At 43.0% G+C, this 11,670-nt stretch overlaps 1 protein-coding gene across 1 annotated transcript; it reads left to right on the top strand.

Moving 5' to 3' along the window:
* Positions 1-1,625: 1,625 nt before the first annotated feature.
* Positions 1,626-6,802, top strand: C4H1orf52 (chromosome 4 C1orf52 homolog). Its single transcript, XM_020795080.3, has 3 exons — positions 1,626-1,994; positions 3,281-3,491; positions 6,204-6,802. The coding sequence occupies exons 1-3, from the start codon at positions 1,713-1,715 to the stop codon at positions 6,284-6,286; spliced, it is 576 nt and encodes a 191-aa protein (XP_020650739.3). The 5' UTR covers positions 1,626-1,712; the 3' UTR covers positions 6,287-6,802.
* Positions 6,803-11,670: the final 4,868 nt, after the last annotated feature.

Below are 11,670 nucleotides of genomic sequence, written 5' to 3'. Positions count from 1 at the left end.
AGAAAAATGTCTTCAAACACCATAAAGAGTATAAGCTGTCATAGCTTAAAGGTTGTTACATCAAATGCATATGAAGTATTGTCCTGAGTTGCAGTATATTCAGGATGGGGGGGGGGGCAGACAATGTGTTTGCAAGTCCCATCATCCCTCATGAAATGGCAGTTGCAGCCCAGCAACATCCAGAAAATTTATGTTCCCAAATCCGAAGAGAAAAAAAAAGTCAACTGAACTAAAATTATAATAAGATACAGTAAGACCCCCATATCCATGGGATTAGTATACGCTGTTTCACTTACCCACGTCTGAAAATATTAAAATCAGAAATTCAGAAAAAAGCTATTTTCACATGTACTGTATTAAATAGAGAGCCAGACACCTGTGAATACTGTACTTCAGGGGTTTTAAACTCAATTTACCTGGGGGCCGCTAGAGACAGAGTCTGGGTGAGGCTGGGCCGTATCAGATTTTCCGCCAAGGGGAGCAAGAGCCTGAGGAAGCCGCCCAGGAGTTTCCTTTGCCGACAGACAGGTGGGCTGGCTGGCAGGCTGCAGTTCTGGATGGAGGGTGCAAGAGGTGCTGTCTTGGGAGAGAGCCGGCGAGCGAGGCAAGGCTTTTTTTTACTCTTGACAGCAGAGGATGTGTGGGCGCTTTGGGGGGGCAGGCAAGGCGAGGGCCACAAACTATCATCTGGGGGGCCGCAAATGGCCCCCAGGCCGCATGTTTGAGACCCCTGCTGTACTTATTAGTGAAAAATGCATAGTATGGTCTTTGGCGTCCTCAATTGGCTAGTTCTGGTACTGTTTGTTAAAAAATTTTCCCCTCTTTTTGTTTTTCCCTTTTACCATGCTCTTTTCTCTAGTGTTCACTATTATCAATGGTTTTCAGTATCCATGGGGGCTTGTAACCAATCCTCAGTGGAGATGGGGTCCCACTGTATTTAAAATACCTTCTAGGTCAGATAGTTCTTTGGGCTTCCCAGTGTAGGGCACAAAGGGTTTCACTTAACTGTGGCTTATTTTGGGGGTAGGGCTTATATTACAAGCATCCTGAAAAATCATACTAGGGCTTATTTTCAGGTTAGGTCTTATTTTCCGGGAAACAGGGTATGTTCTGCCTTTCCCTACTGAGTTCAAGGTGACCTACAAATGTCCCTCCTGACTTCATCCAGCAACCCCCCCTGTGAAATCTCTTAAGGCAGCAGAGCCATCGCGATAGAGGTCACTGTGCCACTTCTGAGAAGGCATGGAAAGGGTCCTTTAAAAAAAGGAAGGCAAAATAACAAAGCAGTTCCCCCCCTTTTCCTCCGCGATTTCAATTAATGCAATTAATGAATGCACTCGTTTTAATGCATTAAGATTTGCAAACGGTAAGCACGGGCTCGGCGGGCGGGAAATCTCAACGTTCCCAGCTTTTGGACCTGGGGTGTGTGTGTGTGTGTGGGGGGGGGGAAATCACCTGCGACTTCTCAATGAGTCGCAATAAACTTGTTTCGCACCACGCCAAGAAGAGCGGGATATTCCGAGCCGAGGTTTGTGTGCAATACGTCGCTGGCCGGGATTAAAGGTGCCAGTGCGCCTCCCCACTTTTGTTCAGGACCTCCAGAGAGAGGGCTTTCCCCGCCGCCGCCACCACATGGCCGCGATCCGGAACCTTCCCCTCGGCGCGCCTCTGTTTCCGCGGGGCCGGTATATCCGGCGCACCAGCCCCCCGCCATGGCCGCGGCGGAGGGGAAGGACCCGCTGGGATTCTTCGCGGCTTATGGCAGCGACAGCAGCTCGAGCGCCGGCTCGGATTCCGACGGCGAGGAAGGCGCTGGCGTGAAGCGGAAGGCCGAGCCCTCATCTCCGCAGCCGCGGAAGGGGCTCTCCGAGGGGAAGCCGCGCCTGCCCGGGCCCGACGAGCTCTTCCGCAGCGTCAACCGGCCCGCCTTTCTCTACAACCCGTTGCACAAGGAGATCGACTGGGAAAGTCGGGTCGTGCGAGCTCCGGAGGAGGTCAGGCGGTGGGGCGGGGGGGTGTAGGGCTGGGGGGGGGCTCTGCCAGGGGTCGGTTCTGCTCCGGAGGCGGCGCGGGGGGGGGAAAGACTGTTGTGTTGTGCGTGTAACCTCCAACCCTTCGGATCAGCTGCTGCTAGACCCTCCTACGGACCGACGGACGGACGGACACACACACACACAGAGAGAGAGAGAGAGAGAGAGAGAGAGAGAGAGAGAGAGAGAGAGAGTTTTTCTTCGCATCTTGCTCTTGGAAACATTTTTTGTTTCCTGTGGACTGGCCTAAGAAACGCATTATCCTAGTCTGGATTCTGATCTGAAAGGGTTTTAAACTTTGAAAAATCAGATTGTACCCACACAGCTGATACAGTAACATGGCCCTCCCTATGTATTCAGAATATTGTGGTTTGAAAGGTTAAGTGACACTTGACCTTTTTTGGAGTATGCTGTAGTTCCTGCAGTCCTCCAGCTGTGCTTTCTGGAAGGTTCTGTCAAGGTTTTGACTGTCAAGGTTTGGATTAAATTGGATTAAATTCCTCTTTTTAGTAAGTATTTTATGAAAAGGCATGATCTATGCAGCACCTTGTTTCTGTATAGCTTCATGCAGTGTTAAATATTTTGACACTCTTCTGACAATCCTCATACTTAGTCTGGTATGGTGTTTTATTTTGTATTTTAAGTTACTACTGTTAATATACAAATAAAAACTAGAAACAAATTCAGATCTACAGATCATGAAAGAATCTACCATTTACTTACTCTACAAGTTGTATATGTGTTATAGGTACAACACCACATTTTGTTTCAAAACTTGGCTGATGTGGTTTGATTGGTTTTTTAAATCTTCAGTGTGACCATGATGTCTGGTTTGAGGGTGGAACTTTTCTCTTAAATCAATGTTATTTATTGTTGTTTTCCTTTTCATTTTGCCTTGAAAGGAATAGCTTAGCTTAAGTTTAAAGCAGGAATGTGGAAACTGTAATTCTCAGCTGCTGTCAGCTGAGAATTTCCTTTGGGAATGCTGCTTGGGCTGATGAGAGTTGGTCCATCACCATCTGGAGGATTAACCTATTTACATAATTGAATTGTCACGCAATTGATAGTGCACCGCTTAATTCACACATCAGCGCCTCAGTTACATATTACAAGTTGACTATCTTCTCCTACATGGGAGCAGTTCATATCAATGATTGTATGCATGCTTTTAATGGGTAGGACAAGACGTGATTCCTGCACTTGATTTTCTGGTATTACAGTATTTTCATCTGACATTCTCTTTTCAACAGCCTCCTAAGGAATTCAAGGCATGGACTACCAATGCTGTGCCGCCTCCTGAGACTTACACTATCAAAGAATCAAAGCCACCACCTCCTCCTGAGCTTGATATGGCCATCAAATGGTCTAATATGTATGAAGATAATGGTGATGATGCTCCAAGGCACGCCAACAAGATGAACTCCTTAGCGGAGGAAGAAGAGCAAGTACATGTGGAATCTGGTAATACCACCTTTTTTCATGGACAGAGAAAGTAATCTGTAGGTGTTCCTTGTATAGGAGTACTAGAATTAGGATTTTTCTTCCATTTGAGAGCTTGTATTCCTACCTCCCATTGACTGTGATCTTCATGGCATAGTTTTGAATCTAATCATAATACTGTATTAACTAACAGTGTATCACAGGCCCCCTTACAAGAAGCGCACATTAACAAGCAGAATACCTGATAGCAGCTTTATATGTTTGCTGTGGAGGGGTGGGGGAATAAATACCAGGCTGTGAGAATTCAGCTACACACATACCCTTTTGTTCCCTCCCCTTCGACAAATAAATCATCAACTTTTAATTGATATCCACTCAACATTGTATTAACAGTTTCAAAACAATCCGGTTTTCACCTCCCCCTCCAACATGGAGAGGAAAGTTTATGGGATGAACTTCAGAAACTTTGAACTTCCCCAAGTTCTGGGATCTTTTCCCCTTTGGTTCAGCACCTCATTCGGGTGCCCTGGCAACAGCATGTACATTAGGGGCAATGTGTCTTCTCCCCACCCCTCTCTTTCTTGGGCTGTCTTCTCTGTGGATGTGGTTCCCCACCATCTCGTGGCCCAGTGTTCCTGCTTTGCTGTGGGGGGTCTCCATTCCAATTTATCTCTCCTCTGTTTTCTCTGTTTGGGTTCTCTCTTCTCTTATGTTTCTACTCCACTCTCACACTCCCCCAAGTAAGAGGGCTTTCTGAGAGGGTGATAATTTCTCCTTCTCTTGGCCTCCTCTTCCCACTCTTGAATCCAAGGGTTCTCTAATCCAGTGGTTCTTAACGTGGGCAATAATGCCCCCCAGGGGGCGATTTCATTTTTCAGGGGGGCATTAGAACGAAAAGGGGCGGCGTGGGGGCGCTGGAGCAGAAGGGGGCGGTAGGGGGGCGCTTGAGCAAGCCAAACCTGTGAAGATGGCTGCAGCCTTTTTACAATGCGCATGAATATATATTTTCCCCCAATCTTAATTTAGTTTCAGAGTTTTCGTCTTGAAATTTTTAGTTTCTGCATTGCGGTTTGTTTTTATGCCCTTTTTATATTTCTTTTTGCGTCTTAAAATTCGCTTGCAACTAAATCATTAAATGTTACTTTTGGGGGGCATTTCATTTTCTTGGAATTGAATTTTGTTTTCAGGGGTCATTGGATTTAAGTGTCTTAAATAAATAAATAAATAAATAAATAAATAAATAAATAAATAAATAAATAAGATATCATCACCGCGGGGTGGGCGATGATAACTTCCTCAATGGCTCAAGGGGGCGTTTCTTTCAAAAAGGTTAAGAACCACTGCTAATCAAATCTATTATCATTGCTCGAGTAGTACTTGTCCTTCTTTCCTTGTTTCTATGTACTTCCTTGGCCTCTCCACTTTTCTTCTCTCACTCCCCCACTCTATTTATAGTATCCCCCTTTTTCTTCTTTCCCATCCTGTTCCAGTTTTCCCACCTTTTTCTCCTCCCTTTCTTTTCCAACGGGGAGCTTCTCCTTTGCTTCCTTTTCTGTCTCCACTGCTGTGGTGGTTTGGGCTCCCTCCCCTCTCCAAGGTAGCGGGGATGGCACTTGGGCGGAAGGTGTTGCTTTTCCACCCCTTTTCTCACACAGGCACATTTACTTTTTATTCCCCCATATTTCTGTATAATTCTCAAGAGAATTCTCACTTTTCTTTCACAGGGGAGGAGAAAGGCAAAGTACAGTATTTGAGCATATATTTTTAATTCCTCCCTAATACATTATCACGAGTAACATAACAAGTGTTGTTTGAAATGTTTAAATACAGTACTGGCCAAAATCCTGTTGGATATAAGATGAATTGTGGAAGTTGCCATGGCTAATTGTGGCTAACTGACATGCAGGCATGTGCAAGGTGTGTGCGGGCTGGGTTACTGGGCACAGTCAGCTCACAACCAAAATACAGCCCACACCTTGTCATTTAGCAACTTCTGCAGTTACTCTTGCATTCACATGAATCTCCAGAAAGATGGTGGCCGCTGTTTTTAAAATGTTTAAACATTAGAAATGTTTTGTACCCAGATTTCTGGGTGAGGAGACAACGTGCTCCTTGCTTTATTATGTTTTAAGCCACCCAGAGAGTCCTCTAGCAGTATGAGATGGTATATATGCCCAATCAATCAGTCAGTCAGTCAGTAACGCCCCAAATGCTGTAAGGGGTATTGGACCAAATTACTTTAAAAATAACTTTCCAGGTTGTAAAACGAATGCAAAAGAAACTAAAATGATGTCTACTTTTGGCTTTTAGATTATGGTTTGTTCACTCATTCATTTATTTGCCACTTTTCTCCCCATAGGGGACTCAAGGGGAGAACAGATAAAATAAGAATTCTAAAAACACAATACAAATATCACATTTAAAAAAACAATTAAATATATATTAAGATTTTAAAAAATCAAGTATAAAAATAATTGAAAAACATTAAAAAAAACCTGTAGGTTAACTCAGCCTAAAATTGCATTAGCCTTTTTTTGCAGCCATATCACATCACTAACCTATGTTCAGTTTATGAACATCTAAAATCTGTCAGTCCTTTTCATGGCAGGTTTTATCTTGGTATTGTATTCATTAGTCATTCAGACCTGTTGATGCCCTTTCTGTGTGCAAATGGTTTTTCACATCTGTAGCTTAACTGTGCTTTTGCATTGACAAATTTTGTTTTCTTTGAAGATGATGAAAAGAGTGAATCTGTTTCATCTAAGAAACGAAAGCTAGATCCTGATGAACAGAACAAGAAAAAGAAGCAGCGATGAATTTGGACAGCGCTTGACTGCTTAGAACTTCACTAATGAACACGGGCATCTTCTGATCCATGTTTTTGTAACTGGAGCAGTAGAGAGGAAAAATAACAGCACAGCATTGCCAACCAATACAGCACAGTTAAGGATTTTGCAACATCTATGATAATTTTATTGTACTGAAAATTCTGGAATAATTGGTATTATGGATGTCTTACCTACTTGGAACCTAAGAAATTTTAGTTAGAAACCTTTTTATTTTAAAACATGCCTTCTTAGAATATTGTGGTAAATATTTGTGCTCATACAGACTGTGAAACTTCACGGTTCATCTGTGAGACTGATAAATCTTTGACTTGCTTTCTAAGTTACTGTCATGACAGAAGGTTTTGTGTGGTTTCTACAAATCAAGCAATTGTATTTTTAGTGGGGAGGGTAAGCAATGTATTGTGACAATAGTGACACTATTTTGACATGTCTGTAAAGTTTGTAAATAAGTCACTGAAATAAAACTATATGTTTGAAAAGACATCTAATAGCCTTACTGCAAATCTAGATGAGTTCATATAACAGAAAGACTCTAGACTAGTAAGTAGTGTTACATGTCAATTGTCTATGTACCTCTGTATAAATTAGTAGTTGGATCCATAACAGATCAATTGTATACAGTCCCCACTGAAATCAGTAGGTCTTAAATTAAGCTCTGACCAGCTTGTCCCACCAAAATAATGGGAACTGCTCTTTTCATCTTACTTAGGGTGCAACTACATTGCAACGTACTCCTCCAGTCATTCCAGGTTTAGACAAAAAAAAAATCATTGAAAATTTATTGACTACACAATGTTATTGTAAATGCAGGGAAACTCATACTTTTTAAAAGGAATTGTTTCTTTTTGAACATCCATCAGTTAATTTTAAATAGCTTTACATTGCACTATTTTTTTAACCTTTCATTTTAACCTTTAATTTTGTGTATCATTCTGATGACACACAAAATTAATATCTGTGACATTTTAGCAGCTGAAAATTCTGCCCTCTTGTCCTGCTACGACATGCCTGTCTGTTGGCATGAGTATTGCACCCCTCCTTTATCTGGGGCTGATAAAGATGAAGTGGGAATGCTACATTGATGCATGTGAAAGAGGTGCCGCTCCTTGATGTAGCACATGGCGTATGGTAAAAGGAGGAAAGATAAAAGTGGCCTGACGTGAACAGCTGATGGGGAGCCCTGGCTTCCACAAAACTGCCAACTGCTTGCTCTCTCCAAACAACAGATGTTCTCACAGAGCAGGAAACAATGAGTGCAGTAAATAACACAGATCCTTGTGTTCTTTCAGGCCTCAGTAAGAAGCCACAATCAGCTTCTTTTCTCATTCAGTTCTTTTCTCATTCACACACACCATGCTGTGTTCTGGATATTGTTGCTGTCCATGCTCATTGATGGAACCAGTTCTTTGCATGCACCAGTCTCTGCTGGTTCAATCCTCCTACCATCGCCAGGTAGAGTTGAAAAAGGCAGCCCCAACGGTGTCTTTCTGCCTCCTCTTCTCCCTTATCTCCTTTAAGGTCCTCCTCAGTACTTTGTCTAGGAAGTCTTTGGTTCATCTCCCTCGCTGCTACATCAGAGATGGGCAACACCCAACCTGCAGGCCTCATACAGTCCCTTTCCTGTGGTTTGTGGCCCCTCTCTAGTTGCTGCTACCAAATTCTCTGCACACTTTGTTTTCCCAGAAAATTCTGGAGCGAGGGGAACAAGGTAGTTTCCTGCCGTTCTGTCGAATGCTAGCAGTGCAGCAATAGCCACATGCAGCCCCTTTGGATTCAGGTTCAGGGATCACCAAGTGCAGCTCTTCCACCCTGGACATTTCTCGCCCTTGCCAAGTACCATACTGTGACAATGCCGAAGCCAATAATTACAAACCTAGTCTTTACATGGTTGATTTTTATGTGTAAGAAATAATATACAATGAGTAGCATGTAATTACACTGAAATATTATTTTCAGGGGCCGTTTAAGGAACATTTGAGGAATTTTCCAGGGCTTATGACCTTCCCTTATGGGAAGTGTTTTTTTTGCCTTTATTTCTCATTTTTTTTATACATACTTTAAAGCAGCAATAGCAGAATTGATCAGAGAGTATTGCCCCATGTTCTTCTGACCTGGTGGTGGTACAACGCAATCAATAACTGTAATTTCCTATTAAAACACAACATCCAGAGACCGATTGAGACGAGTCAAGGAACATGTTCCTTTTCCAAGTTTGTTGTTTTTGAGGTTCCAGTAGAGGGCGATAATTTCACATTTTTCCATTGAAATTGTATTCCAGTGAAGCCAGGTATTTGTTTTGCTTGAGGGGAGCGAAAGCTCCTTGCTGTCTTGAATACTTACCTAGGCTGACCTGGAGCTATTGTTTCTGCTGAAAAGTCTGTCCTCCATTCCATTCTGTTTGTTCTCACCAGGTGTTTGTTTGAAGTGGCTTTCTGCGTCTCAAATGACAGTGTTTGCAGTTCTTCACCCAAGAAATATGTTTACATTAACGATGTCAGTCTTAGGGTACAGTTATCTGGGGAAGCCAAAAGAGTGTTTAAGGGTTCAGAACACTGCATCTCTTAGCTCTTACTAGTCTGTTTTCCGTTTCAGGTCCCAGGTATAACTTCTTTCATTATGTATTTAAAATATTTCAGGACCACCTTTCAATCGAAAGCTTTTTCAAAGCACTCTACAAACTAGGAAACATGAGTTAATAGAAATAAAAATACAATTGACTAAAATATCAGAAGATTTTTATTTCAACAACAACAAGCCATCAAAATGCACTAGTTTAAAATACAGCCTATAAAATAAGGTGGATATCCAGTGTGGTGTAGTGTATAGAGTTACCTACTAAGACTCAGGAGACTTGGGTTCGAATTCCAGTTCTGCCATACAAACTCCCTGGACGGGTGGAACAGGTAAAACTATTCCTTAAATACCTCACTTATCTTGAAAGCCCTAGCGGGGTCACTGCAAGTCATTTCCGACTTGACAGCCCTTAAGAACAATGGACTCTTAGTGACAGATCCCTGGGCAAAATATTTGTGGCCAACCCTATATCCTAGGGAGGTTCATGCAGGTGTAGGCAGTCTTCCATATGGCGGGCTCCTAAATCATTTGGATGGGGACATGGTGGCGCTGCGGGCTAAACCGCAGAAGCCTGTGCTGCAGGGTCAGAAGACCAAGCAGTCGTAAGATCGAATCCACCCGACGGAGTGAGAGCCCATCGCTTGTCCCAGCTCCCGCCAACCTAATGGTTCAAAAGCATGCAAATGCAAGTAGATAAATAGGGACCACCTCGGTTGGAAGGTAGCAGCGTTCCGTGTCTAAGTCGCACTGGCCATGTGACCACAGAAGTTTGTCTTTGGGCAAAACGCTGGCTCTATGGCTTGGAAACGGGGATGAGCACCGCTCCCTAGAGTCGAACACGACTGGACAAAAATTGTCAAGGGGAACCTTTACCTTTACCTAAAACATTTGGAGGTTTTAGTTATCATTAGATATTAATAAAACATGTGTTAGTGAAGCAAATGGTTGCTCCCAAAGCACACTGAAGAATCATCCTGCCTATTTTATCTACATTAATTGCCATAAATGAAGCATTCAGAGTCTGAACGGAAACCAGGAACTGAAGATATCATGCCTCATTCTGTGAAATTTGAATTCCATTTTCTTTGCTTAGGCACACTATTGAAGCTGCATTTTCTTCACAGGGGATTTTCCCCTCCTATTGTATCTCAACTAGGCGTGTAGCCCCCAAGGATTGGGGGGGGGTGCTGAGACCTGGACAGCACAAACATCCCTCTGGCTTTCCCTCCAAGACCAGGGTCAATGGGCCACTGAGATCACCCTACTTATTTTGAAGTATAAGATGCGGAGGGCATCCAAACTCCTCATCTCATTCTCATTTAACGGTGTGGCCAGGTATAGCTATAGATAGGGCACTGCAGTTTAAAATTTCAGGTTGGCATCCTGTGTGCTTTCTTCACTCAGCAGAGTCCTTGGGCTCTCTCACCTGGGGAATTGGGGGAATAAAAAGGTCTTGCTTGATGTGATGACATGTGTGAGGAAGAGCGCCTCTGTGGTGTGACTTAAAGGCCAAAGGTTAACAAAAGCAGGACAACCGTCCCCCACCCAAGACAATGCCTCACCAGATGTCCCAAGCAGCAACTGTGGAGCATCAGATAAAGCCCTTTCTTTGCCTGAGCCATGAACTCGATTTCGAAAACCAATCTAGTCCCTTTAAAACCAATAAAACTGTGGCAGCTAATTGTGTCAGGCTGCTGGACTGAAAGAGGTTTGTGGGCTGCATCTGCTGTAGGCGGACCAAAATGAAAGGAATTCATTTACTTAACATTTTTATATACCTGACCTCTTTCACTGTTTTAGACCTTCAGGTAAACAGAATCCGAACTCATAAAAGTGGTGAGAATACGCAGCAGTTAGAATGAGAACAACAACAGCAGAAATGAGCCTTTACAACCACGTATGTTTTGAATCACATGCTTTCTGGTTCATAGTGTGCCTTTTATTTTAAAATGTGACGTTCCCCTCTTTCATATGTGTGGCTGTTAATACTTAATAAGCTAAATTTATACCTCACTCTTCAGCTGAAACATGGGACTTGAGGCAGCTTGCAATATTAAAATGCAGATGAAAACAAACACAATTAAAATATTAAAACAGTCTAAAACACATGGCAGTAAAAAGAAACTACAACCCCTTTCATATGACAAAGATCTGTTTGAATCAAAAGGTCTCTCTCTGCCTGCCAGCCATCAGGCAGAGTGAATGAGGGAGGGCTGTCTACTAGTCACTGAAGAACTCAGGCAGAGAGAAAGGCCTCTCAAAAATATTAAAACTTTGGTGGGTTTATAAGGGAAAATATGGTCTTTCAATGATCCTCCAGTGCAGCGTTTCTGTAATGTGGTATCCTCTAGATACTTTAGGATGCCCAGCGTGGCGTAGTGCAGTGGTTCTTAACGTGGGCGATAATGCCCCCCAGGGGGCGATTTCATTTTTCAGGGGGGCGGTAGAACGAAAAGGGGCGGCGTGGGGGCGCTGGAGCAGAAGGGGGCGGTAGGGGGGCGCTGGAGCAAGCCATACCTGTTAAGATGGCTGCAGCCTTTTTACAGTGTGCATGAATATATATTTTCCTCCAATCTTAATTTAGTTTCAGAGTTTTCATCTTGAAATTTTTAGTTCCTGCATTGTGGTTTATTTTTATGCCCTTTTTATATTTCTTTTTGCGTCTTAAAATTCGCTTGCAACTAAATCATTACATGTTACTTTTTGGGGGCATTTCATTTTCTTGGAATTGAATTTTGTTTTCAGGGGTCATTGGATTTAAGTGTAATAAATAAATA

This window comes from Pogona vitticeps, chromosome 4 (genome assembly GCF_051106095.1).
Source record: "Pogona vitticeps strain Pit_001003342236 chromosome 4, PviZW2.1, whole genome shotgun sequence".
NCBI classification, from domain to species: domain Eukaryota; kingdom Metazoa; phylum Chordata; class Lepidosauria; order Squamata; family Agamidae; genus Pogona; species Pogona vitticeps.
The sequence above is the reverse complement of the archived record's forward strand: the minus strand, read 5'-3'. Positions and strand labels throughout refer to the sequence as shown.

What these genes read in the sequence shown, in the direction of transcription:
- C4H1orf52 (XM_020795080.3), top strand. Translation starts at nt 1,713, where the DNA reads ATGGCCGCGGCGGAGGGGAAGGACCCGCTGGGATTCTTCGCGGCTTAT. An exon ending in TCGTGCGAGCTCCGGAGGAG is followed by an intron (nt 1,995 to 3,280) that starts GTCAGGCGGTGG and finishes TCTTTTCAACAG; the next exon opens with CCTCCTAAGGAATTCAAGGC. An exon ending in GCAAGTACATGTGGAATCTG is followed by an intron (nt 3,492 to 6,203) that starts GTAATACCACCT and finishes TTTTCTTTGAAG; the next exon opens with ATGATGAAAAGAGTGAATCT.